The following is a 26,997-nucleotide window of genomic DNA, read 5'->3' on the forward strand; positions in this document are numbered from 1 at the left end:
CTTTTATCTTTGCCTTTTGTTTGGAGGCAGCTCAAATTCGTAATACTGACGCGCTCAAGCTGTTTGCCATGTCTAAGCAGGCAGTGACCCGTCAGGACAGAAAAGTTTACGTTGGATGGTGACACCAATTTTACTACCGATAAAAGATTGTAATTTTTCATCAGTTGATTGCACTGCTATAATGCCCAATTAAAACTCGGTTTTCTCTATGTAGCGTTTTCTTTCTTCCATTTATTTTGGATTTCAATAAGCCAGTAACAGAAGTAAAAATAATAATCAGCAGTAATAATCGTTGTTGCAATTTTGAATGGATTTTTTTTAAAAAAAGGGCTAACATTTTGGCTCAATGTCTTCGAATCAGTATGATTTCAATTTTTATCCCAGGACTATATTAGTCTATTCGTGTTCCTTTTGGCAGGTGTTGATTGGATTTGATTATTGCGTTGAGTACGCTAGAGGAGATCTATCCAAATGTACATGTCTTTATTGATCAGTGGAGTAGATTAGTGTACCGACTCTTCCCGATGAGCTGTTAACGATCAATCTCAGCCTCGCTTTTGACCCGGTTTTGATGTGTTTGACCAGTCAAGAATTCAGATACCATCAAGAAGCTTACTAGGTGGTAGTTCGTCAGAGAAAAGAAAGCTTAAGAGGTAGTAGTAACTATTCAAATTTGATGAGTGTCCAAAATAATGAACTTGATTGGTAGTAGGTGAACTAATAACTTTTAGAAAAAGGTATTTACATTGTAATATTCTTTGCGCACTAAATAAACATTACCAGTTGCGTACTTTTCTGCTGTCAGCACAGTAGATGGTTCCTTCCCTCTGCAAATCATAACTTGTCGGTTGAAAGCTGCTTTTTTTTTTTGTTGCAAGTCAAAACTGCTGTTTTTTTACAGGACCTAATATTAGAAACTATGATTTCTTTTAACTTTATATTTAAGGGAAAATTGTTGCTTCATCCTTGCAAAAGAAGGGGAAAAGGTAAGTTAGATGGATGGTTATTAAATCACCGATTAGTAACCATGGATGGTAAATTGATGAATTATGGTACCTAGTCACACTCAATGGTGGAAATGTAATATCCATGGTCCATGCCTTTTTGGTTTACAGAAAAGAACAAGTTTGCTGTTGATTTTGACAGAAATGCAGGATTCATGGGTCCTTTTCAAGTCCCTACTCTTCTAGGCCAATGGTTGCTTTCTCCTTGAAACTTTTTTAAAAGTCTTTATAGAAAAGTAATTACTCAGTAAAAAAGAAGTGTCAACCCATCTCTTGGTTCTTGAATGAATCTCACCTTGATGGGCCCAAACCCCCAAGTGAAATGCTGCATCTTGGATAGGGTGCGCGCCAAAAACAATACTCTGATAATACGTACAAGCTCACATCTCACGAGCTGACGATCCAGTTATTTAAGCCTTAGCTAGTTCGTTTCCTTTCCTAGGGTCTAAAGTTTAGATCCGTCACATCAAAAAGAATCTTATCATTTAGAAGTATTAAATAAAGTTTAATTATAAAACTAATTGCAGAACCCCAGGGCTAATTCGCGAGACGAATCTAATGAGGTGTATTAGTCCATGATTAGCGGATGATTACTGTAGTATCACCGTGGCAAATTATGGATTAATTAGGCTCATTAAATTTGTCTCGCAAATTAGCACCCATCTGTGCAAAAAGTTTTGTAATTAAACTTTATTTAATACTTCTAAATGATAAGATTCTTTTTGATGTGACGGGTCTAAACTTTAGACCCTAGGAAACGAACGCACCCTTAAACCCCCTGTATTTGTGCAAGCTTCAGTCCTAAAAAAGTTACCTGCTGTGATGGTAGTTAGATGACTATTCCCATCCAGCAATAATCGTAAGTCTAGTCTCTGAAAATTACAGGCTGGTGGTGAGAGTTCTTTTCTTGTGCTGCCTAAAACTTTATGAGGAGAGGGGCACATGAGTCATGGCCTGATGAAAACGCAGTAGGTGGCAGCCACGTGAAGCTTGCATCCCGCTGCACTCTTGCTGCCTTTGTTTTATATATGTTACAGGCATGTCCAGGTCCAAAATGTATGTGTGTACATGTATCATGATGCTAATTTGCCGCCTGCACCCTCCATGCGGATAGATGATCCCTCTGAGGCTCTGACTGATCCCTTTTACATTTTTTTTCCCATGCAAACATTCAGAGACTGCATACATCCTAACGCTTTACATCTTTACCCCCTCGTATGCTCCCTTCTTTATCCTTGGAGAATGGTCGGTGGAAATGCTAACTGTACTTGTATTTTTCTAAACTAGTAATTTAGCTCTTGTCTTGTGTGCTGCAAAAAGGTGCTGCTGCCGTGCTGCGTGCATGTTTGTTTTGTTCGGGAAGCTTTTCAGTCACTGCAAGGGAATCTAGTTGTCCAGCACATATAGTATGTTGCACATAATATTCTACTACTTGACACCGTAGAGTAAAATTTGCACTTATTATGTGTCATGACTAGTGGAGCACTAGAAGATCGATGAGAATCTTTCACGAAAGACAGTAACCAACTTTTTTCCAGAGTCTCTGCAGATGAGAGACGAATCATGTACCGTCCACGTACCAGCGACAACAGTTATCAGCTGCCTTTGCTTGAGATCAAAGTAAGAGCATAGCGATCAGATCAGGCTGGATGGAGCTGCATCTATCCAGTCCCATAGTTTGTTGCCACTGTCCTCCGTACCAATAGTAGCTCACCAACTTCAACTGTTTCCGTTTCTCCGGCGAGCTGATGCTTCGGACAACCTTATGCGGCCTATCTCTGTGATCTCTGTACAAGGTTGCTCTCTCCGTCCTATGAAAAGTGCAATCCTATATTTGAAAAAAAATCCTACAAAAAATGCACTTCTACAAAAAATACCTTAATTAAGTAGTCAGATTTGATTTGCATGCCAAAATTGGCATATGGCAAACAAATAAGGGTACGAGAGTCTTTTCACGGCACCACTAATCTGTTCGAAAAAAATTAGAATCGCACTTTTCATAGGATGGAGGGAGTAGTTGTAGATTCGCCAAAGAAGAAAAATATTCTGGCCGACAAATAAAATAAATAAAAATCGTAGAGATTTGGTTGAAGGAAACAAGATATGGTTGTTTGTATACAAAATTTGACCATATAAATCAGAGGGAAGTTCCCATAATAACGACCCGTCCGCCTGTCCCCTTTTTGAATTTTTCGGATTGGGCCCCGCTGATACCGGTACGTGCTGCCAGATAGGAGTACGTGAGATGGGCATGTGGAAATCATCCTCGGACTGTCCTTCGAGCCCCCAACTGTCGTCGTCACCGTTTACTGCAAGTACCAACCGGAGATGCGGAAGAAGAGCAGAAACGTGTGGAGATTTTACTGGCAGCCAACAGCTGCCGCGGTTGCCCGCCATTCCTGCTTCAAACTTGCTGCTCGCCTAGTATATATAGCACAGCACACGACACGTGGCGTACGAGCGATTCAAATTCAGTCAATTTCTTCGACCACTAGGTCACACGATTTGCTGAAACGATCTACGATTTGAAATGGATGGAGTCGTTTTGCAGATGCTTCATTAAAAATGCAGCTGAGGGAACATATATCCCTCGCTTTAGTACCACTATCCGGAAAACACATCATTGCTCCCTTTTGTTATAAATACACATATGTGTGTGAGGACGAAATGATGTGATGGCATTAATTAAGATCGATGGGTGCATGTATGATCGATCCATTTCACGCAGACTAGCTCAGAGCTAGCGCACATGCATGCGAGAGGTCGTACCGAGTGGGTGAGCAGCTGAGATAGAGCAACTAAAATTCAGAGCATGCAGCCTCATCATCAGATGAATGTGCATATGCACGGCTTGTTTTGTTTGCACATAATTGGCCTCCTGCGCATGGACACGACCGCCACAGCAATAATGCAAGCACTTGATATCGGTAGTTGACTGGGCCGGCCGGCCGCCACCGCCACATAGCCCATATATACATAGGCCCGCGCATGCACCATCACTTCGATCGATCTTTCTCAAGGGGCCGTGGATGCACAAGAGATGCTGGTTGGTTAGCTTGTCCAGTGTGCTATATGCCGCATGAGTGCAATTTGACAATTTTTGCTGAACGAACTTGCTGCTAGGCACGTACCGGGTGGTCCATTTTCCACTCACACTCTACATAAAACCACGTATGAGGTGGGGGGAAAAAGAGGGCAGGGCGGGTGCACATGCATACATATATTTTCTGGTTGCCGATGTTATCAGCCCAGAATCCGTTGTAGTCTAGCTGGTTAGGATACTCGGCTCTCACCCGAGAGACCCGGGTTCGAGTCCCGGCAACGGAATTTTTGTTTCTTTTTGTCTCAGTCGACGACTCGACGTGCTATGAATGGGCCGCGAACAAGCCTAAAGGCCGGCTGTGACCTTACCGGGCGTTCCTCGCAATCCAGGCCCCCTCCACAACTTTGCCTTTCCCTCTTCCTTTTTTCCCCTGTGAAAATTCTGAGATTGCGTTTGTAACAGCTTCTCCCCAGTATAAGCTCCGTATAACAACGTACATGTATCGCCCACCAGCAATTGTTCCTCAACATGCGGAGAATGACACTTGGCCTTTTCAGCGAGACGTGAGCACCGTTGGCTTCACGCAACAAACGCCGTGCCGTCGAGGGCTCGAGGCGTTGACGCAGCAGCCACGCAGGCCAGCCGGCCGCCGGATCGTAGCCTGCGTCCCCATGATATGCACGCGCTGCCTGTGCCCGTTGTGCTGAGCGATGCGCGTGCCCCGGGCATCAACGTCTCAAACACTACCGTACTACTCTTCTGTTCGGAATTATTAATCATTTTATCTTTTCTAGATGTATAATTCTTATTATACTATCCAGAGACATTTAGATAATGTATAAGTAAATTTTATGTATCCAAACAATTCAAAAATTTTAATAATTTGGGACGTAGAAAATAGCAGAGAACAACGAGCAACGAGGACGCTGAGAGCCAACGCTACTCAACTTGCGCAGAGGTCCTCCGACCAAAATGCACACGTCTATACTGATCTCTGACGTCCCCGATCCTCGTTTGGTGAACACTCGGCCTACAACCAGATCTGAACTTCTATTTTTTTTCCCCTTCTTCAATGTCAAAATTGCTTCGCCTCGAAATCAAATCTGCAGTAACAAACAAACAGACAAAACAACCCAAATCCAAGATCGTAACAGGGCGCAACCAATCAACCATCGTCTCTCTTCTCTTCCTCTCTCGTGCAGCAGACGAGATAAAGGGCGCCAAAATAAATAAATACTACTACTACCTAACCAACTCGCCGTGCGCCCGTGCCTTGCAATCCATCCCTGCCCAACTAATTGTCTCGTTCCTTCCTCTCCCCCCTCCGCTGGCGGCGGCGAGGCGAGGCGGCTGACCACCGATCGGGCCCTCTCCGGCGACCGCCGCACCCCGGCTTCAGGTAACGTTCCCCTCCACGCCCGCCCCTTCCGCCAGGAGCCCTACCCTACCCACCTGCTGGGGCGGACCGGATGCATTTCGCGTTTTTGTTCTTCTTGCTTCCGTAGGGTTTTCGCTGCGATGGATCAGTGCCAAGTCTTTCGTTTCCTCCCGGGTCTTCTCTCCATTCCGTCTAGTCTGCTGCGAATCTGTTTCGTTTCGAGGAGCAGTTGCGTCCGGGATTGCTGCGGGGTTTCAGCTGCAGTGGAAGTGAGCCCCCACGCGGGCCGTGCCGAGTCCGCACCCCGCCTCCCTTTCCCCCCGATTTCTTCTTCTGCTTGGGGACGGATGGAAACTGACTAACTGAATCTGTTAGTCTTCTTGGATGGTAATTCACCAGGAAGTGGCTGTGGTGTAGTAGTTGACTTTTTGATGGAGTCCATGCTTGATTCATGTGTCGATCCGTGGGCTACATTTTCCCCAATCTGATTTCTGGCCTGGAACATCATTCTGAGAAGGGGGTAGACAATGTTTCCCTGCTTCACTAGAGGAAAAATAGTTACTACTTTTTTATAAAAAAAATCGCGTCTTGTGATTTCCTTACTTGATGGAATTGGGCTATGTCACCATCGTCAAAATAAATAAACGGATTACTTGGTACCCCCGGAGTTAGCTAGATTGTGCGGGAGGAGTCTGCGATGCTGCTGCATTGTTGGCACACACTTGTCTCCTTCTCTGTTCCATTATTTAGGCTACTGGTTTTGTTGATCTCAATGTGCCATTTGTTTGTCCTGCAGGAGCAATGGCTCTATCTTCGCCGATACGGATTTCTCTCATTGTTTCCTTCTTCGGGATTCTGGCGTTCGTGCTTGGTGTTATCGCGGAAAACAAAAAGGTCAGGCTTTTCCCCTGTTATGACTTATGAGCACTGATTGTTGTGCTTTTTTTTCCTTCCTTGTGAAGGATGATGAATTCAGCACAACACCAACCATTATCGTTATTATGAATTTCCTCTAAACATGCTTGTAAATTTTATATTGTCTTTGTTGCAGCCCGCTGCTGGGACTCCTATCCCAGGAAAGGATGTCGTCATCTGCAAGTTTCCAAGTGATCCGACTCTTGCAATGGGAAGCCTGTCCCTTGTGGCGCTTGTGGTAGCTGCCATTGTAGGGCATGTTGCTATCTTTTTTCCGTACTCGGGCAAGTCGGTTCCTCATGGAGCACTCTTTCAAAGCACCAGCTTGACTGTGTTCTTCATTGTTGCTGAGTGAGTGCCCTTTCAGCTATATAACTACAAATCTCATGTGGTCCGGAAACAATATGCCTTCTGTGTTTATATTACTTATTTTATGTGGCTCGCTTGTTGGGTCCTCCTGCCATTTGGTGATATTGAACTGCAAACTGATCCATCCAAGGTTTGCATTCCAGAATTGTCTTCCCTGACCCTGAAGTCATTTTATTGTGTTCTGATTGGTATAATAATTCTAATCAATGCTAAAAGTGTAGAATTGCCCATCTAGAAGGTAATTCAACTAAATATTGCATCATGCAATCTTCTGCACTGATGATTCGGATTTTCAGCATGCAGGCTATTAACGTTTTATTTCCATTACCACCATTGTATGACTTGAACTGTGCATCATGCTGTTTCCTGCACTTAAATCTATTTCGAGTAACGAATGTGCGCGTTGTTGATTCTGTTTGCTTTATGTGAAATCAGGCTTGTCTCAGCCCTGGCTATTGCAATGTTGCTCTGGGCAACTGTGACCGAGGGCCTTCACCGCAGCAATACCATCCATCACGACATGAATTACCAGTGCCCTACTGCAAAGACCGGACTGTTTGGTGGTGCCGCTTTCCTTGCCCTAGACGCTGCTCTCTTCTGGCTTGTTTGCCAGATGCTGGCCCTCAATGCAAGGGCTGACTACCTGGATGAGGATGACAACAAGGGCGAATATGGCCAGGTTTACGCTGCTGAAGTTGATGCCTCGAAGGTCTGAGCCCATGTGGTCATCGCTCATCAGGGTTTTATGATTAGCGCCACTTAACTATAGTACGCCATCAACAAAGTCGCTTTTAGCTCCCTTAAATCTGTATATAGTGTTATGCTGGTTGCAAAGTCATAAGTAAGGCTGTTACTTATTCTACATTTTCAGATTTCAGTGTGAACAATAAACTGCATTCTCAATGCAATTGGTTTGCTACTTCCCTAAGTGAATCTAACCTTGTGCTATACTGCTCTGTTTTATGCTGTGACTGTAACCCAAATATCAGAATTCCTTTATCTGAGGGGGCACTATGCTGGAGAGGCTGAATTTCAGAATATTCTAGATATACTGCATGCATAGGGAATAAATTCATTTGACACCTCAGGTCAGAAGCATTAGCTACAAGGATGAAATATAATGATAAAAATTCATATTGTTGTAATGTATTAAGCTGGAGCATACTATTGTTTGAGTTACACTGTAAATTGTAGCTCATTGCCCATCATGTTCAGAATGTACTCTATGTGCTAGCTTAACAAGCAACAGACATTACAAGGACAGGATTCCTATGTTTTCGCCCTGCAGTCTTCGATTGGCAACCACCCAAAACCTTTTGGTTCAGAACCAAGGTGATGGAACTTCCAGATCAGGATCAGGCACCAATGTCATGTCCTGATCGCATCTGTCATTCTATACTGAGGTCACATACTCACAGCTGTCAGCTGAACTGCTTCCAAGTCACCTAAGTAGTGGAGGCTACCACTAGTGCAGCATGGGTGTTATGCGAATTGCAGATGTCTTCAAGGCCTCCTAATTCCAAACATGAACAGTGTATGACGTACGCTGCATCATGGGAAAAGAACAGTTTGGATGTAAGTGCCAGTGTATGTAGAAACAGAAAAAAGATTTCCATTCTGCAAAGCCTGATTAAGAGGAATGTAGGATAATTCCTTGGGACCCTTTTCTCACAATTCATGACATGAATATTCAACGAAAATTTAAAAAACACACGACATGAATGATGCACCATTTAAGAAATAACTACTGGATTTGAATGAAATGAGAACTACATATGGATCTGAAGTCTGAACATCTCAAAAGAAAACGGATGGATCTGATGATCCGAAAACACAGGGGAGAAAAGGCAGAAAAGAAATTCAGTAGAACTATGAGCAATGATAATTTACCTAAGTCCTTGTCAGTTTCAAACATGGTTGATACTTGGCATGATTCTTGCTCACTGCAATTAGAGCAGTGATGTTTAAAGGACAGTATAGAATCTACATCTGGAATGTGATAAGACAAAAAAAATGTTTGTTGTGGGTATTTGCAATCCAATGCTTTACATGAGGTGATGCAGGGGTTTCAGCATGACGATGGTTCAAATTTGATAAAAAGCAGGGGCCTGCTAAGCCATGGCAATGATATTCAACCCTAACACGAGCTCAAGCTGAACCACCTTGAGAAGCTTCCTTACTTTTGTTAAGCTCAAAATTCCAGAACAACATGTATGAGCGCAAACTAACACAAAACTGCACTTAAGCTTTCACAGAGCTGCACAAAGCTTGGCGAGGTTATCACAAAAGTACACTCTTTAGGTAATCCTGTTACCAACAGCATCTGACCAGATCAACGGGGCAAACCTTGTGGAGGCAATACAGGCACCATGACTTGTGTAGCTAACCTGTGGAACTGGATGGTTTCATGGTCAGATCCTATTAAACAAATGGGAGCCCCTAGAGAGCCCAATCTTGTGGCAGCCTTGGCAATCAGTATATTTCCTCATTATTGGTGGCTCTTAAGTTTACCTCCAATGTAGAAAATAAAGAGGCTATTTAAGCTATTTAAATGAACAAAGGCACAAGGCATTTAGCTGAGAATACATATATGGGTTACAAGATATTCTGTCTGGTTGGATTTTTAATACAAGTAGTAAGTTTTGTGAAAAAGGGCATGTTTTTACCTGGCTTCTAAGTGTTCATTATCATTTCTTTCATAGCTTGACTATCTGTCAGAAAATGCAACAAGCTGATCCATTCCTTTTACCTGCGCGGGTCGTTGCATCTGTCTACTTGTCCCCCTCCTCTTTTGATGCTTTCCTAAGACTTAATATGACACCTCCGCTAAGACAGGTGGTAACAATAGCAAGTGAAGCTTCTGTTGGAATATGATAACCTGCCATAAGTAGAAACCCATAATTAAATGAGACGAAAAAAAGTTAAAAGCCAGCAATATCCGGAGAGATTAAAACATTTGGTGAACAATGAATATTAAAGTAAGAAAATAAGAGCTAGTTGATGGTTCTAATTGCTTACCAAAAAAGTCAAAGATCATCTTTGTCCCTATGAAGCCCAAAACGACACCAATAGCAGGCTGCAGAGCAAATTGCCAATAGCAGTAAGTGGTACATTCAGATAATAGAGTAATATATGAACCTGTTTATTCATCGACCACTCACAATTACAAATAATACAGGAGGTTCAAAAGTTAATAACAATAATCCAATACCATCAGTTACCACTAGCATGGACCTAATTTTCACAATGGGTGATGTAAAATTAAATGATTTGTTTGTTCTACTGTAAGATAACAACAGAAGGAAATAAATAATATCTAATTACTCAAAATTAAAAGGGAAATAACACAAGAAACCTTGCAATATTCACCTGTAGATACTCCAACTCGGCCATGCTTTCAGAAATGAGCACGTACAGTGACCGCAAACCTACATGGTAATTGTTCCATAGGTTAACTCTCGACATTGTATGGAAGTGCAGAAAAAATGAAATATTCACAAGATTTCTACCAAGCTATGAATGCTAATAGTTGTATACCAAAAGCAAACAGACTGGATTTTTACCAGAAATAGCAAAAATATTTGATGATAGTATTATAAGTGGATCCCTTGTGACGCCGAAGACTGCTGGTATTGAGTCAATCTGTGGAACACAAGTGTTAATCCCTACACTTGGAGGTTATAAAATAGAAAATAAAGTGCATGAAATAGCACGGGAAGGAACCTACAGCGAAAGCAATATCACTCAGCTCAATCACTGCCAAAGTCAAGAGTAATGGTGTGGCCTGCAGATATTAACCAAAAGAAGTAACACATCTTCAGGAACATACATAACCTCAATACCTTATGAAGAATTGGATATAAAAAAATTCCATGAAATTATCCATCCAACTAAGCATCTATGTTGTTGTAAACAGAAGCTTAACCATGGATGCTGAAATAGTAACACACTAAAACAATGGGGAATGCATAAAAGTTCCATATTTCCATATAGCTTTAGTAAATTATCCATCTTAAACTGGACAACACTTACTTTCCATAAGCCATCTTGACTAGTGAAAAACTGGTCATCATCATAATAATCTGAAAAGAGAGACAGAGGAATGAGTTCATGTTCATCAACACACCATGCAAGTGAATAATCTTGACTAGTGAAAATATGATGTAGTTCCAATTTCTAAGATATCTGATTCAAGAATTTGGGTGAGAAGCTAATCATTATGGATTTATGTCTATAATCTGGAGTGGACAGTGGAGCATTTTAATAACCTAAATAGCAGAATGGTAAGGAACACTGAAAATCGTACCAGTGACTGGAATGAACTTTCGGCATGTTTTCACAATGAAGTTATCGGATAGATCAGATTCTTCTTCTTCTTCAGCAAATAGCTGCCATTATGTTAATACTACAGTATCAGTGTCATGGCCCTTATTTAATATCTCGAAGCTACTTAATGAAATTTTGTATGACTGTCTTGAAGAGCCTTTCCAACATCCATTGAAACAGGACTTTGCTTTTTCCACAAAGGGTAACTTTACAGGAAACAAGCAATTTACGAGCTTAGCAGTCTCATGAAGTTAACAGCGCATGCTAACCACTATTATGTTAATCGTAAAAACAAGGGAAAATAACCAAAGTTATACAAAAGGGGTTAGTGTGGCCCATCAATTTTCATGAAATGAACAGTCTTACCTTGTAAGAAGTGAATAGTAGGATCAAAGCCAACAGCAGGTTCACCGCCTCAAATTTCTACAGAACATGAGAATATTGTAACAGCTAATATAATACAAAAAACAAAAATATAAATGAGAGAACAATCAACCTGAATGGTAGCTACTCCAAGGACAATCATCACAGCCCGAAAGACCACTGCTCCAGCAATACCATAAGAAAGTACTCGGTTCTTGTTTCAGATATCAGAAATGGTGAGAAAAGGTACAAAGTACACTTGAACCTTAACTGTCACAATAGCTATTAAGCATACCTGGTATTCCTTTGGCACTTTGAAATACTTGAAAACCAGAACAAAAACAAAGAGATTGTCCACCGACAAACTCTGTTCCAATAAGTACCTGTTACATAACAGGACAAGATTATATTGTTGTGTATAGAGTTCAGGGAATGCATTTCCATGATCGACGTTGTTAAAATCGTGATCCTGAAACAGATATTCGGATGGGAATTCGAATGGTAGGATCGCAAGTTGTAAGATCATAACTACCTAGTATCGTAAAATCATGGATTCTACTGAATAAAATCGTAGAATCAACCGAATAAAATAAGATAGAATCGAGATTTTGACAACTATGGTCATGATTGATCTTTTTATATAAAATTTGATACAATGGAAAACACATCTTCAAATATACAAACCAGTAGTGTTTAAAAGAGTGATATTGGAATATGGAAACAGCAATATGCCTAGATGTATAATTAGTTCAGAAGTAACTAACTAAACTAACTTGCACAAAATAATGTAGGATCCATTCCATAGCAAACTCAAGTTAAAGCTAATATGCAGTGTTGCATGCTTCTCAAAAATGGGCTGTTATTCATATATGATCCTGAAATCCTAACGCAAAAGGGAGCAAAACTTATAACTATCTTGTAAAACAGTGTTGATGTTAACGATCACAAGATACACATATCACACACCCAGCAAAATACTCCGATGCCTTTTCAGCTCCATCCCTCAAAGCAATGCTAATTCCAAAAAGCACTGCAGCGAGAATCTGCACCAACCCAATATATCAACTCCATGTTCAGAATTAACTTTATCAGGAATATTATGGACAGACGAAACTCACCACTAGTGTGACCCTTCTAATGGCCGAACCTTTCCCGGTCGTGCTGGACTCCAGTACAGGCTCCGTGCCCTTGGTTTGAGCACCTGGAGTATGATTTACTGTCTCCTTTTCTGCATACGTATCCATGGTCAGCCATCAGAGAGGAATTTCATGAAACCACCACAAATAAACTCAGCAGGCAGCTTCTTCTGGACTACGACCACTGTAAAATCGACTTCTGAAGAACCCGACTTCATAAGGTTCTCAAATTTTCCAGGAGTAATCGCGCATTTCTAATGTTCCAACCGAAGTATGCGCCCCTGGCTGGCTGGCTCACAGAGGCCGAGGGAAGTGATTGAGCAGCGAGAAGGGGAAGGCTGGGGAGCGCCTCACCGGAGCTGAGTGAAACGCCTTCCTCCTGCTCCGCACCCCTGGCGCGCCGCCTCCGCGTCCTCCCCCGCCCCCCGCCTTCCCCATCCCCAGGGCGCCGCGACGCGGCGGCCACCGTGACCGCGAGAGACCGCCATGGGAGCGGAGACGGAAGGAGCGTCACGCGCGCGCGACGGAGCCACGTGGCCGGGAGATGCGGGAGGAACCGCGTGGCGGTTGAAGCGGCCACCGCGGAAGCCATCGCCGGCGACGAGGTCGGTCGGGCGGGGTGAGACGGGTAGAGCTCGGAAGCGTACGGTCGCGAGCTCAGCCACAGCGGGTGGGAAGTCAGCCACCGAAACGGAGCGCACGTGCGCGCCCGGAATGTGACCCGTAACCCGTTAACGAACCCGAACCCATTAAGCCTCTGTTGCCTGTTGGCCTCGCTTCCTACTGGAGCGCATCCGCGAACCGAGGGTTTCTCTTGTCTTGCGTAGCTGCCTCTCGACGCCGCGATCCTGCTGATTCCGGGGTTTCCTACGCGATTCGAGGTTGGTTTCCTCCGATTCATGTTGCGCGAGGCGTTAATCCTCCGAATTTCTGCAGATTTTCCATTTATTTCGGTGTGATTTTTGGGGTTAGTCAGATGGGGGATGGGGAAGAGACTGGCTGCGGTGATGGCGCGACCACCGCGGCGAGGGCGGGGGCGCCGCTGAGGGATATACGTCGGTACAAGTGCGAGTTCTGCGGCGTGGTTCGGTCCAAGAAGAGTTTGATCCGCGCCCATGTCCTCCAGAACCATAAGGTAGTGGTGCTGCTCATGGCATCCAGATGTGTGTTTCCTTTGTGATTGGAGTAATACTTCTGCTCTGTAGGATGAAGTGGATGGTCTGGAGGATTACCAGGAAGGTGGAGATGGTGCTTCGCGCAAGGTCAGCCATGACTGCAAGGAGTGTGGCATGAGGTTCAAGAAGCCATCCCATCTGAAGCAGCATATGCAGAGCCATTCACTCGAGGTATCTGGCTTATGTTGAGTTGTAGTATATGCTCAATGGATGCTTCGGCTAGTAATGTTCGTCTGATTCATTATCCAAATGAATATCCTCTATAATAGAAGGCCAAAATGAAAACTACAGGCCTGTTTTAACAGTTGGTTCTGTGGATGTCTTGGTAGTTTCCATTTGGTTCTGTATGGTGCCTTGTTGGGTTGTGGTGTATGGTAGTTTGTTCCGTAATTATTAATTTATGCTGATTTTTGCAGTCTATTTGTTCAGACATGGATGTGTGAAGCATTGGATCCCAAAGAACTCCAAAATGCGAGAAGGGCTTGAATGGACTAGTACCGGGATGGGGAGACCCTCCTGAGAAGCTCCATCAAGAGTGCCTCTTTCACGCTGTTCGTCAGGTTGTTGTCTCTTCTGTTCTGAGCTGCTTGCTGTTTGTTCCTTCTGTTGCTATTGCACGGATATGCTAAAGGTCCAGTCTCAGCATGGAATGTATTTTTCAAGGAGTCATGTGTCTACCTTATTAGTTATATTTGATAATTGACAGGTTGACGCTGCAATCCCATTTGAATATATCTAGCCATCACCACTCTATGGTCTTCTCACAATCAAATTGTAAAACAAATAGGGCAACACAATTTCTTGTGTGAAGCCAATATATGCTGAACTTTAGTTATATGTGTTTACTGAAACAATCCGATCTCAATGTCCTTCAGTGGAAATGATATATTTCATCCTAGATCCAAATTAATTATCACTTGAAGTTGAGGTGTTTGGATAAGTAGTAGTTGCCATTCGGCTCTGCTTTTGGTTGGATTGTTGTATGGCATTTGATTCTCTGATTTCTGCAGACTACCAAGTGAGATATAAAAGCGTGAAGCATTGGATCCCAAAGAACTCCAAAATGTGATAAGGCCTTGAATGGACTAGTATCAGGATCGGGAGACTGTCCTGAGAAGCTCCATCAAGAGTGCCTTTATCCACACGCTTCTTCAGGTTTGCTTGTTTGTTTCGGCCTGCTTATTCTAAGATCTTCCATTTTCCCTTTTGTGCTTGCTGTTGTTATTTACATGTGCTTTATAACTGTACTTTCTATGTATTTCAAGCTACTTAAAGATCCTGTCGTAGCATGCCCCTCTGTGGTACCGTTTGCAGCTCTATTACATTATTTCTAGTAAACCTTACTTTGGGTACTATATTGATGTATGCATTCTGAAACCTATTGCAGAGACCCTTTGCTTGCCATGTCGATGGTTGCCCCTTAAGTTATAGCAGGAAGGACCATTTGAACAGACATCTACTTACTCATCAAGGGAAACTATTTGTGTGCCCCATCGAAGGATGCGACCGTAAGTTCAATATTAAGGGTAATATGCAGAGACATGTTCAGGAAATGCATAAAGATGGTTCTCCTTGTGAAAGCAAGAAGGAATTCATTTGTCCGGAGGTTAACTGTGGGAAGACTTTCAAATATGCTTCCAAGTTAAAAAAGCACGAAGAATCACATGGTGAGAAACTCACTTTACAGTTTACAACCATTTCCATATTTCTGATACGACTCTAAATAGCACACTTTTGCAATGCCCAATGAAATTTTATAGTTTATTGATTTTACTTGGATTGGATGTAGGAAGTTATAGTCTATTCCATCCCTTTGAGCCAACTTTACCAATGTGAACTCTTTGTAATCGCTAATTACCAAAGTTTTCTTTGTTGTGATGAACTTTTGGTACATGTGGTGCAGTCAAGCTGGACTACACAGAGGTTATCTGCTGCGAACCAGGCTGCATGAAAACTTTTACAGATGTGGAATGCCTCAAAGCACATAACCAATCCTGCCATCAACATGTTCAGTGTGATGTCTGTGGCACTAAGCAACTAAAGCGGAATTTTAAGCGCCATCGCCAAATGCATGAAGGCTCCTGCATTACTGAAAGGGTCAAATGCCGCTTTGAGGACTGCAAATGTTCATTTTCAAAGGTCTGGTTGTAATCTAGCACTGTTTGATTCTCTTATGATTTGTTCTCTCGAATTTATTGGCAAAAGTACTTTGTTATTCATTCTTGGTGAACTTGGAACTGCAGAAATCCAATTTGGAGAAGCATGTTAAGGCGGTCCACGAGCAGCGCCGACCTTTCGTGTGCCAATTCTCTGGGTGTGGCAAGAAGTTTTCTTACAAGCATGTAAGGGACATCCATGAGAAGTCTAGTGCTCATGTGCACACTGAGGTAACACAGATAGCCAATAACAATTTTGAAAAAAAAATTATGCACTTCCCCTTTGGAAATGCAGCTTGCCTGGGGATGTTTATGATTCCCCACCAATTGTTTGCAGGGTGATTTTGTTGAGGCGGATGAGCAGCGACCGCGTTCAGCAGGGGGGCGGAAGAGGAAACCCGTATCTGTCGAGACTTTCATGCGGAAGAGGGTAGCTGCTCCTGATGATGCACCTGCTCATGTTGATGGAACTGAGTATCTGAGATGGCTTCTCTCCGGTTGATCCGTCCAGGACCCGAAGGGAGAAGAGACGCAAGATACCGTTGGACGTTCAAGCACACTTTTGTAAATTGAAATATCTGTAATTTACTTTGCATGTATAGGAAGAGGAAAGCAACATCTTAGGTATTTATATACGGTTTCAGACATGGTAGGGATTGTTAGATCCTCAGTATAAATACAATATGTGATACTACATCTTGAGGTGCAAGCGTAGCAGATATCTTGTGTCTTGAAATGCTTCATGCGCACAATTTCCTTTCCGGTAGGCTCCCAATTCCAACAGGATCCTTCGCAACTTCATTCCAGCAAATGCAGCGTACCCCCTCTGCATTACGGAAAGCACTGAAAGCTCTAGCATACAACACTGGTGCATACTGAATAGCACAGAACTGCACATGACACTTTTTGAGGCTGGTTTCTGAACCAGCAATGGCAATTCAGCATCACTCACTCCAATTCCAAAATCAAGTTCACGAACATGACAATGCATCAGAGCAATGTGCCGTTATGATTTATCAGTTTTCTACCACATGTATTCCAGACCGAGGACAAATTTTAGCAGCACAAACACAAAAGGAGCTTCTTTTAAGCCAAAGCCGCGGCTGTAACATACAAGAATGCAGAGGCAGAGTGAGACAAAACGCCAAGAAACCTTGTCGACGGATCATTTCTCCGCCGGTTCCGGCGCCGGCGCGGCCGGCTCTCCCTCCGCCGGGGGCTTATCGGCCTGCGCCAGCATAGCCTCCTGCCGCGCGCGGAGCACGGCGAGGAGGTTGACGGCGGGCATCTGGAGGCAGCCGAGGAGGTACTGATAGGACTGCGCCCTGGTGGGCATGGCCTCGAGCTGCGCGAAGTCGTCGGGCCCGTAGAGGCGGCCCTCGTAGACGGCGCCGGTGAAGTCGTTGAGCTGCAGCTTCCACTCCTTCTGGAAGTCGCGGTAGGGCTTGAGCGCCGGCGGGATCTCGTCGGACCGCACGAAGAGCCACGCGTTCATGCCCCGCGCGCAGGGCTTGAGCGCCTCCCACCGCGTCCCCGCCACGGCGGCCGCCATGTCGGAGTTCTTCGTCACCAGCAGCCGCGCCGTGGGCGGGAGCGACGCGCGGATGCTGCGCAGCTGCGCCACCGTGAGCCCGTGGCACCAGATGCCCGCGAGCAGCTGGCACCCGTCCAGCTCGCGCCGGAGCGCCTCCTGGCGGACCAGCTCCGCCGCCCCGCGGATCGACGGGACCAGGGACGCGGCGGAGCTGCGCACGGACGTCATCGGCGGCGGCGAGGGTTCTCTGTCTGGATGCGAGAGTGGGGCGCGTGCGATCTCTAGCCTTCGAGGACACAGATGGGTCGGGTTACGGGCTTCCTTTCTACTGCTATGATTGATTAATGAAAGCCCAATAAACGTAGTAATGGGCTAAGAAGATTAAAGCCCGTTAACTAAATAATCATTTCTACTTGGATGGAGAGGCTTGCTGCTGGATCCTCCTTTATTGGATTGCCCGGGCCTTTTGCAAGCCCAAAAAGTTTCTTCTCCGATCTGCGAGCTGGGCCTTAGGTTGGATACACTGATGGCCTAAATTTGATATCCTGGCTGGTGTTGGATCAGTTTACCACACAGCACTATTTTTGTCTGACATCCTTTTTTTAGTTTTTTCTTAAATGAAAGAGTAGCGTTTAATCCGTCTGTGCACAAGTCATGCTCTCAACCATCTATTATTACAGTCTTATTCATAAGTTATTTATGATGTAAACACATAATAGTGTTCAATGGTGTCGACAAAACTGATATATATGTGAACTGAGCGTAGCTCACAGATGGTAGCATTTGTTGCGGTGAAACCTACCTTTTCACATTCGAGCTCGACTCTGTACGGTTACTCATATTTTTCTAAATTTACTTCGAGATAATCGGCGCTAAGTAAATGTAAATGGTAATGTCCCATGGATCACTATAACATCTAGCTAAGTAAACTGAAGAAAAACATCATTAAATTTGATCAAAAGTACTTTAATCATGTCATATATTTATGCCTTTTTACACAATGTTGAATAGTAAAATAAAAAATGTCAATTATTTTGAAACGGATGTTAATATCTGTCACTCATGCGTGCGGGTAATGTGTAAAAAAACGGGGTGCAGCTAGCAGTGTCCAATCATTTTTTTCCTTGAAATATTCTGTATTTCTAGCATATATGCATGCCTTTTTTTCTAAAAAAAAATCATGTCTAGGATCTTCTAGTCTGATTTTCCAGGATTTGGTCCCGCCTGCAAACTTCCAAAAATCTGAAGAAATTCCATCCGGATAATATCACTCGACCACACGTACAGTGCTACACGTGTGAATCCAATGACGACACACACACATATAACATATATATATGTATATATATATATATATATGTGCGTGTGTGTGTGTGTGTAGCAGAGCTAGCAATTTTGAGAGTGACAGCAGGCGAGGCGATGCCGACGGATGGATTGTGCATCACGAGCCCAGCCCACTGTTGGTGCTGCGTCTCCGTCAACTGAAAATGCTAGTTGGAGGTTTCTGCTGGATTGATTGATGTATCGTCTTCTCATCGGACAAATAAAGGTTAACAAGGATTAAGGATGTATGCATGCATGTCCAATCAAATGACCCACAACTAAGACGGTGATTTATTACGTACTTTTTAGCTGCTGGGTGGTGGAGCTAGTCGTGGGTGCAGCATGATGTTCCGCATCGGGATTCAAATCCTAGCGTCCACGTATTTAGACAGCAGTTTAATGGCTAGATGAATTAATGCACATCCCTAGTTATGGTACTTCACCTAAAATTTTCCATGCATCACTATTGTATATGCAGATGCAGTGTAGTAAGAGGAGCTCAACTATTTGGCCAAAATTTGTTGCTAGCAGCCACTCGATCTATATATGATCGTCATGCTTAATTTGGGTATGTCACCAAACTGAGTTACTGATAATTAGCATCTTAAATTGAATTCTCTATATATGGCCGGCCAGTCCTGATCTAGTATTGTACAACTTAAGTTATACTACAACTGGCATTAATCTGTCACCATCAACTGGATCAGAAAATTTTAAAAAAATGAGAGTTTAAAACCAAAAGAATCAGCATCAGATCACCATTCGAGCTAGACATTAAGAAAGGCACAAGCTGGTTCAGCTTACATCTGTCATCTGACGCTCTGCATGTATTTTATGTTAGCTTTGCAGCTTGGTTGAGCAGGTTGATCCATGGACGCCTTACTACAACCGATTAGTGTATGTAGTTTGGCAGGAAATTAATATGCATGCATGGTCGATGTGGTGGAGTACAAAGTTTAAGACCATCCATCACACATATGACCAAAGGTGCTAATCATGCTGTTTAGAAAAGTATAGCAGCATACTAAAAGAAGCAGTAGACTACATGTGTAGTGTGCATACACTGCTCTTTTCACAGAGTAGAAAACATTATCTCCAACCAACAAAGAGCGTTAGTTCAAACAATATATATACAGGGCTAGCTACTTTTAAAAAGGAGCTCAACTGATCCTTCGAGTACACCTAATACAAGGAATCAATCACACCAACAGAAGATAAACAAACGCCATTAGGGCTGGGCTAATATAGTACCAGCAGCAGTACCTGTCTGATTTGTTTTATGTTGGTCCATGATACATGTCATGCAATAAGGTTGTGTTAGATTATTACTATCCGATTGGGAATTAACGTAAGCAGTGACGTAATTCGGGGGGTGCACGTAAAATAGCAATATATTTCCTCTCGGAGGGGGAATGGAATCATGCCAAAAGGAGAGAGAGACCCACATCACATGGAGGAAAACAAGGACACCTCCAATCCTTAAAAAATCCTAATAGGGCGTTGTCAGTTTTCTTCTCATTATATATTGCTATGGGTACTAACAATTCTCTTTGAATTCGAAAGCGCGCAGGCACTAACTAACATCAAAGGCCCACAAAAAAAAAGTTAAAAGCATTTTCAACTCGCTAAGTGTGGGCATTGGATTGGCCACATTTTCTCATCTCATTTCACTAGATAGCTCATGTATATAGATCAGTTTATATGTTGGTCGATTTTGTTTTTGCTCTCTTTTCGGACACGAAGGATATAGGGTCAAGCTGATGGAAATAATTTTCATTAATCTAAAAAGGACATATACAACTTAGGGTTACTATCTGTGTCCATCTCGATCGGTGTTGCAAACAACGACGGGTGGTTGTACTCTCAACTTTGTGGCTATTTTTTCGATGGTACCTGATGGTCGTTTGTCGGTGATCTAATGGATGAGCTGTTCTTTAAAATATTTGTATGGGTCCTTTCTAGGAGGGAATAATGAAGGGACAGACTTACAGGTATCAACAGACTACTTCTCGATCGCTTAATTAGCTATTATTTATTCGATGCTTCAGAGAATCCCTGTGGTTAACCCTTTATTACTGACAAGTCGCTTGGACCACTGATATAACCAAAGGTTCACACATATTATATATACCTCATTGCTCAAAATAAGCAGGAAAATTATATGAAGATGAAGATTTGGAACTATATATTAGCTAGGAATATACTCCCTCTGTTCCAAAATTAGGTTTTTTAGATTTTTAGATTCATTATATTTGCTATGTATCTAGACATATATAATATATGTCTACATGCATAGCAAAATCTATAAATTTAGAAAAGATAAAATGACCTATATTTTGGAACGGAGGGAGTTGAACTAGAAAAATCAGAAGCTTTGATCGGGCTCTTCATTTTTTTTTGTTAAAAGAAAGGCACGATTTGTTAAAATATCTTGCACTTGACATTTCTCTATGGATCAGATGAGATCTCGTATATATAAATGTTGCTTAATTCCTTAGTAAAGTTGATGCCGTTCTCCTTCCTCCCCATGAAAACAACAAGAAGTATAATAGCCAACTTGTGTGCCGCGATCACCGTACGCCTTCAGAGGCACATGGAGACAAGTAAACAAGAGATCGAAGGCAGCCATGGAATTGGCCCTAGTGCTACACATGCCACCATACCACATGGATGCACTGCACCTATGTTGGTGTGCATTTTTATCATCGACAATTCCGGCATTGAGACCGTGATCGAGAAGGAATGAATGAATCGATGAACAAGCTGCAGCGCTCGAATCTCGATGCGCCCTCGAGTTTGAAAGGGAATCTATCAAGTAATCTAGTACGCATCTAGTGGGCGTCAAAAAAATTGTGCCCTAGCACATGGCAGATTCCTTCGCTTTTCGCCGACAGTAGCTGTCGGCATTTCTCGCGATCATTATTTCCTTGACAAAAGTTATTAGGGATGACGGCAGGGTCAGCAACATATGTTTGTTCAAGGTAAAAAGTTGGACATTTCTAGCGGATTCTCATTTCTAAGTTAGACTTCAATGACCAAAGTTAAAAGAAAAATTGCAGTGTCCTGTATGATTTCTAATACAGACACAAGCAAGGATATTAATGCGTCACCGTCCATTGACTCCGTTCGAGCTAGTAAATCTGGTAACTCTGCAAGAACGAACAACGACTTGACGAGACAGTAGGCAATTGGCTCCAAAGCAAGGACAAGAACCGAATTGACAGCCAAGAAAGAAACTGGAATATTAATGTTCCTGAACTTTGTCCAGAAGTAGAGGACATGGCTTATGATACCTATACTTCTGTATGTTAATAGTTCAGCAATGATTCTCTACACAATGTATATATAGATCAATCTCAGATGTTGAAGTTAGTCAATCTCCAGCAGCAGCAACTCCCAGAGCAGCATGCAGAGTGTGTATGTAAAGAGAGAACCATTTCACTTGGGCAGTATGAAAATACAGTCACGAATCCAATCCACTACAAGAAACCACCCCGGCGCAAAACCGAAAAAGTTGCAACGCCCAGAGGAGGAAAAAAATGCCATCTTCCCGGCAAATTTACAGCGTGGCTTCTTGATCTTCAGCGTTGATGGCTCGACGACGACGGCGGGTCGAACCGGAGGGAGGCCGATGGGGTGGCAAGGGCAGCTGTCGTGGCGGTATTGGAGAATCCTGATGATGCTGCAGCGGACGACGACGACGACGAGAAGAGCGGCAATGGCAAGGTGGGAGGAGGGGCTGTCACCTTCCACGCCCAGCTGGGAACACCCCCTGTCCCCCCCTCTGCTGGCCTCCTGTTAAGATGTCTTGATGCACTCTGCATAATGCAACAACAGTTTACTCAGCAGGCATGCTTACTGATATACTAGGATGAGTTCAAGAACAAATTGAACAGTTAAATCCTAATGCTTTCTGATGGAAGCTTGTTCCTAATTAGTCTCTCCATCAGTTCAGTTGGACAGAACGACGAGCTTGAAACATCAAGCTCAAACTTTCCGTCCAATAGAATCGGAAAGCGACACATGTGAGCCTGACCGCCTGACCTTAAAGTTTAGGAGGCTAGGACCTGAAAGGTTCGAGAGTTCAAGTTGACCAAACTCTCTAGTTGAATAGTAAAAACATGTTTGTTGAAACAACCGGCAAATTTAGTACTCCTATTCTATAATCGCATTACAAGAATATGTTTATTTTGTTCTCACGGAAGGTTTGAACAATAGTCACACTTCTATAACAGGCAAGGAACCGTTTCAAAGGTTATTGGCCGCAGGCAGGAGTAGTTGACGATGATTTGAGTAGCCTAATGTTGAATTGTCGTCAGTCTAGGATGTTCCTTTTGAGGGGAAAAAAATACAAACGTATGTCTATTCATAAGGCTGCTAGTACTATTATTCTCAGATAAGGCCAACCCAAAATATTCAATCCTATATGAAACATTGTGCTGTGCATTAATATCTCCGAAACCGACAGGGAACAGGTGGACTCTAGAATTCAAGAAAATGAAGCGTTGATGTAAGACTAGAACCAAATTGATGGCCGCACAAGAAATGCAATTGGATGGAACTAACTAAAAATCTATATCTGAAAGTACACCTTCAGGCTGTGCATAATCTGCATGCTCATCAGATGGTCAAGATCACACGCCAGATCTGTGAACTACGGACAACTTGACTCAATCATCTGTTTCTCAGACAATCCTTGCAACTATAAGATCTAATTTTAACTGTCTGTATTTCAGTAATTTAGTTTCACCAAACCTCATGATTTGTAAAGAAGGGGTGAGATTGAGCAGGCCAGATCGGTGGATGCTCAGTCATAACAGGGAACCGATGAGGGCGGCCCGCCAGTTCAGGGGGAGTATCAACCTGCATCAGAAGCAATACATTTTCAGTTGAATAATCAAGAACTACATATTTGTCCACGCTCTATAATTCCTTAAACAATTCATTTTGAAAGGAAACAAGATGTTCTGCTCAACTGTCATGATCATTCTGAAAAGAGAAACTTGTTCCTACGCGATAAAACTATTTCCCTACTGATTCCGACTTGTCAGGGCAGTCAAATGTAAATTGGACAACAGCTGTAGAAATTAAATTGGATCTCCTACGTAAACTATGAAAAAGACTTGATCCATAAGAGGCATGGTAGTTACGTCATTAGCATGGTGAGAGCGAAACTTGGGTTATTTTGCGCATAGTGCATCAGGTAGCCACTAGAATTCAACAAGAAAATTTTACTGCTTTTGATACATGTCAAAGGCGTTAGCACTTGCCTTTGTTCTTTTCAACTCGGCGCCCTCAAATGATCCATGGTGGATTTGCAGACCGAGGGAGTTCTTATCTCTTTTCGGACTCTGAGATGCCGGTTGAGATATGCTCAAGTTCAGATCAACATCAGCACCCGCTGAAAAACAAAACAAAATTCGAGTTTATTCAATAACTCGGCTCAAACAAGTTCATCAGCTAATAACTTTATCTGAAATTATGAGAAGAGTTTCTACCTTCAGTTCCAACCTCGGACAGCAGCTCCCCGTCATATGTGCTTGGCTCGAAGTTCGTCACGGCCTCTCTACCATTACATTTGATCGCGGCCTTGTCATAAGCCCTGAATTTTGTAACGGAAAGAAGAGAAACAAAAGAGGAGAATCGAGTCGGTACTCAACCCTTTGGAAATCAAAAGACAAGGTAAAAAAATATTTTTTGGGCATCAATGGCAGAATCCAAGATGAACAACCTTGCAGCCTCTACTTCGCTGTCGAATAGCCCAAGATATATGTACCTGCACCCAAGCATGGCGTTCCAACCGATGAGGACTTAGGAATTCCCTATCCACCTACCTTTTTCTTTAATTTCTTTTGTTGAAACAACCATTAAGCTACATGCATCTAGCCTCTACTACTACTGAACTATAAACTTGTACTAAATCTTAGGAGTTCATCTGCTAGAAGCTCATGGTTATAGCATGAGACTAACATAGGAACATCACAAGGATTCACAGTAGAGCAACATCTAGGAAAATCTGATGATTCAGGCTGTGAAGTTTTCTTACTTCTTGCCGAGGAACTGCCCCATGCGCGCCTCCCAGCGGCCGCACTTGTGCAGGGTGACGCCTCTGTACTTGGAGCTGCCACGCGAGAACCCCGTGCTCTGCCGTCGCAGGACGTGCACGAACTCCTCCTTGGACAGGCTCTTCATCTGGTGCACCAAAGAGGACAGGACAGGCCATATCATGAGTTATGTCATGCATATTCAGCTGCAGATGCTTCACTGAATGTTGCAGGAACATGGATTGCCGGTTCCTCACCTGCTTCATGTCGTCTTCGTAGTCACTGAGATTGAAATTTATGTCCGCGTCGACGCCGCGGAACTTGATCGCCGCTCGATCGTACGCCCTGCAAGTTCCAGTATTAGTCCGGGGTGAAACAAAAGTGGACATGATGGATTCAGTACAGTACAGGGTTCAGAGCACAATTCTGTGCATACCTTGCAGCAGCATGGGCAGTGTCAAATCCACCTGTGTCAGTCAGATCGCTCAATCAGTTAGACCATGGGTGATTACGGATCGGAAAGAGAGGAATTTTAACAGATTATTAGTTGGCAATCTGCTCACCTAAGTACACTTGCTTGCCGCAATCCCTGCATTTCCGGTCGAGGAACAAGAAGACGAAAACGTTCGTGTTAGAAGTGATTGGTTAGCAGCTGAAACAAGGAGAAGGTGGCTGGTGTACTGACCAGATATGGGACTCCCAGCGGCCGGTGCGGCGGTAGAAGGTGACGCCGCGGTACTGCGAGCTGCGGGAACGCGGCCCGCGGCGGCTCTTCTTGGCCGCCTGTGGCTGCACGGGCGGCGGCGCCGGCGGCGTGGCGTGCGGGTGCGGCAGGATCCTGATGTCCGGCTGCGGGCGCGGCGGCTCGGCGCGGAAGAAGCCGAGGTCGGCCCAATGCTGCGGCTGCGGGCGCGGCGGTCCCGCGGCGGGCGGAAAGAGCTCCCGGGTGATGAGCTGCGGCTGCTGCTGCTGGTGGTGGTGCGGTGGCGACGGCGTGGCGTCGTCGTCGTCGTCGGCGCCGGCCGCGTCGCTCTCGCTCCTGAGGATGCTGAACTCGAGCACGGCGGGCGGCGGGGGAGTCGAGCTGGAGCCCTCCTCCGCCGGCGCCGCCCCGCCGCCGGACGCCTCCGCGTTCAGCACCGACGACTCCGATGAGCCGGAGTCGCTCGCGGCCATCGCCGCCGTCTTCTCCGGCGCCACCTCGGCCACGTTCAGATCCAGCTCCATCTCCTCCCTCCTTCTCCAAGCACCTTGTGATTCTTGCCGGAGCAAACAACCAGGAAAGAATCACCTCAGCCTCACACGGACCAAACAACGAGACAGCGATCGATCTCAATCGCAGTCGAGTTGCTCTCGCTGGGCCGGGCTGGTCTATTTCAAGAAGAAGAACCAGAGGAGGAAGAGGTAGAAGCAGGAGAGTGCCGAGTCGTTCTTGCGGTACATTTAGCCTCCACGACTGCGTTGAGCTGCCTCCTCACTCCCAATCTTTGACGACCATACTGCACGCAACCCTCAGGCGGCGCGAGCACGATCCTACTGTACGGTCGCTTCACGAATCAAGAACGCCCCACCAATCAACTAGCAAGCTAGTACGGAGCAGGCGAGGTCAGCTGGCTCGAGAAAGGAAGGTGGGATCTTGGCAGGAAAGGCCGGCGGGACCTTTCCGAGCTCGGACGGCCAGCGCCGGCGAGCGGTGGCGGTGGCCGACGGAGTCGAGGAAGAAGGATGAGATCAGAGGCGAGACGGGTGCGAAGGGAGGGAGAAAAAGAGGCGGGTAATATATAGAGGAGGTGCCGTCGAGAAGAAGGGTCACGGGCAGTAGCCGGTGGCAGCCGGTTAACCTTAAAATCCTTCCTGATTTGGGCACCCTGTGCTCGGCCCTGCGTCGTCCGATTTGGTGGGTGGCTGCGGGCCTGGATTTGTCCAACAATAACAACACGAGGGAGGGAGCAAAAGAAAGAGAAGTGCTAAGGTGGCAGATGATGCTATGGCTTCGAGAAAATATCTTCTTTCTGTTTGGGGCAGATGCTTCTTGCTCGGCTTTTCCTGCCTGCATCGCAGCATGGGCAGTCTCTACCGTTAGACTTGAGCTGAGGGTTTTCTTAATTTTTTAATCTACTTTTAGGAAATTAATTAAGCAATTTTGTAGGTCCTAGGCTGTCGAGACCAAGGTTAGAAATAGGATTTCATGTAAAAATACTACGGAACAAACAATTATGGTGGCGATGTTG

The 26,997-nt window shown here is 44.2% G+C and overlaps 5 protein-coding genes and 1 non-coding gene across 14 annotated transcripts; 3 read left to right on the top strand and 3 right to left on the bottom strand.

Moving 5' to 3' along the window:
- The first annotated feature begins 4,258 nt into the window (after positions 1 to 4,258).
- Positions 4,259 to 4,331, top strand: TRNAE-CUC. The gene has a single exon. It is a non-coding gene; the product is annotated as a tRNA-Glu (tRNA).
- A 961-nt stretch (positions 4,332 to 5,292) lies between these two features.
- On the top strand, positions 5,293 to 7,657 carry LOC112884158. Its single transcript, XM_025949512.1, has 4 exons — positions 5,293 to 5,446; positions 6,222 to 6,319; positions 6,477 to 6,691; positions 7,145 to 7,657. Exons 2-4 carry the CDS (start codon positions 6,227 to 6,229, stop codon positions 7,422 to 7,424), a joined length of 588 nt encoding a protein of 195 aa, XP_025805297.1. The 5' UTR covers positions 5,293 to 5,446; positions 6,222 to 6,226; the 3' UTR covers positions 7,425 to 7,657.
- A 155-nt stretch (positions 7,658 to 7,812) lies between these two features.
- Positions 7,813 to 13,266, bottom strand: LOC112884155 (thylakoid membrane protein TERC, chloroplastic). Of its 7 annotated transcripts, none has more exons than XR_003227042.1 (16): positions 12,889 to 13,266; positions 12,517 to 12,626; positions 12,365 to 12,441; positions 11,694 to 11,781; positions 11,532 to 11,612; positions 11,402 to 11,458; positions 11,016 to 11,097; positions 10,742 to 10,791; positions 10,437 to 10,493; positions 10,273 to 10,351; positions 10,079 to 10,137; positions 9,728 to 9,785; positions 9,459 to 9,587; positions 9,056 to 9,096; positions 8,600 to 8,652; positions 7,813 to 8,255 (listed from the first exon to the last, which is right to left on the bottom strand). XR_003227042.1 is itself a non-coding variant. In XM_025949508.1 (14 exons), the coding sequence occupies exons 1-13, from the start codon at positions 13,124 to 13,126 to the stop codon at positions 9,481 to 9,483; spliced, it is 1,143 nt and encodes a 380-aa protein (XP_025805293.1). In that variant the 5' UTR covers positions 13,127 to 13,264; the 3' UTR covers positions 7,813 to 8,255; positions 9,459 to 9,480. The 7 variants fall into 7 exon arrangements, 1 of the variants encoding a protein (XP_025805293.1); XR_003227040.1 differs by having other exon boundaries at positions 9,056 to 9,104; XR_003227044.1 differs by lacking the exon at positions 8,600 to 8,652.
- A 13-nt stretch (positions 13,267 to 13,279) lies between these two features.
- LOC112884156 (transcription factor IIIA-like) lies at positions 13,280 to 16,584 on the top strand. Of its 2 annotated transcripts, none has more exons than XM_025949510.1 (7): positions 13,280 to 13,415; positions 13,511 to 13,669; positions 13,740 to 13,880; positions 15,097 to 15,376; positions 15,613 to 15,848; positions 15,953 to 16,096; positions 16,203 to 16,584. In XM_025949510.1, the coding sequence occupies exons 2-7, from the start codon at positions 13,511 to 13,513 to the stop codon at positions 16,365 to 16,367; spliced, it is 1,125 nt and encodes a 374-aa protein (XP_025805295.1). In that variant the 5' UTR covers positions 13,280 to 13,415; the 3' UTR covers positions 16,368 to 16,584. The 2 variants fall into 2 exon arrangements, with proteins under 2 accessions (XP_025805295.1, XP_025805294.1); XM_025949509.1 differs by having other exon boundaries at positions 13,291 to 13,415; positions 13,507 to 13,669.
- Positions 16,585 to 16,768: 184 nt separating this feature from the next.
- On the bottom strand, positions 16,769 to 17,695 carry LOC112884157 (50S ribosomal protein L10, chloroplastic-like). The gene has a single exon (XM_025949511.1). The coding sequence runs from the start codon at positions 17,625 to 17,627 to the stop codon at positions 17,031 to 17,033; it is 597 nt and encodes a 198-aa protein (XP_025805296.1). The 5' UTR covers positions 17,628 to 17,695; the 3' UTR covers positions 16,769 to 17,030.
- Positions 17,696 to 22,034: 4,339 nt separating this feature from the next.
- On the bottom strand, positions 22,035 to 26,533 carry LOC112884982 (floral homeotic protein APETALA 2-like). 2 transcript variants are annotated; one of them, XM_025950643.1, is made up of 10 exons: positions 25,452 to 26,533; positions 25,330 to 25,355; positions 25,203 to 25,233; positions 25,024 to 25,111; positions 24,769 to 24,914; positions 24,454 to 24,498; positions 24,221 to 24,324; positions 23,993 to 24,123; positions 23,478 to 23,585; positions 22,035 to 22,540 (listed from the first exon to the last, which is right to left on the bottom strand). In XM_025950643.1, exons 1-10 carry the CDS (start codon positions 25,991 to 25,993, stop codon positions 22,304 to 22,306), a joined length of 1,458 nt encoding a protein of 485 aa, XP_025806428.1. In that variant the 5' UTR covers positions 25,994 to 26,533; the 3' UTR covers positions 22,035 to 22,303. The 2 variants fall into 2 exon arrangements, with proteins under 2 accessions (XP_025806428.1, XP_025806429.1); XM_025950644.1 differs by lacking the exon at positions 24,454 to 24,498.
- Positions 26,534 to 26,997: the final 464 nt, after the last annotated feature.

The sequence above is a fragment of the Panicum hallii genome, chromosome 3, assembly GCF_002211085.1.
Source record: "Panicum hallii strain FIL2 chromosome 3, PHallii_v3.1, whole genome shotgun sequence".
Lineage (NCBI taxonomy): Eukaryota > Viridiplantae > Streptophyta > Magnoliopsida > Poales > Poaceae > Panicum > Panicum hallii.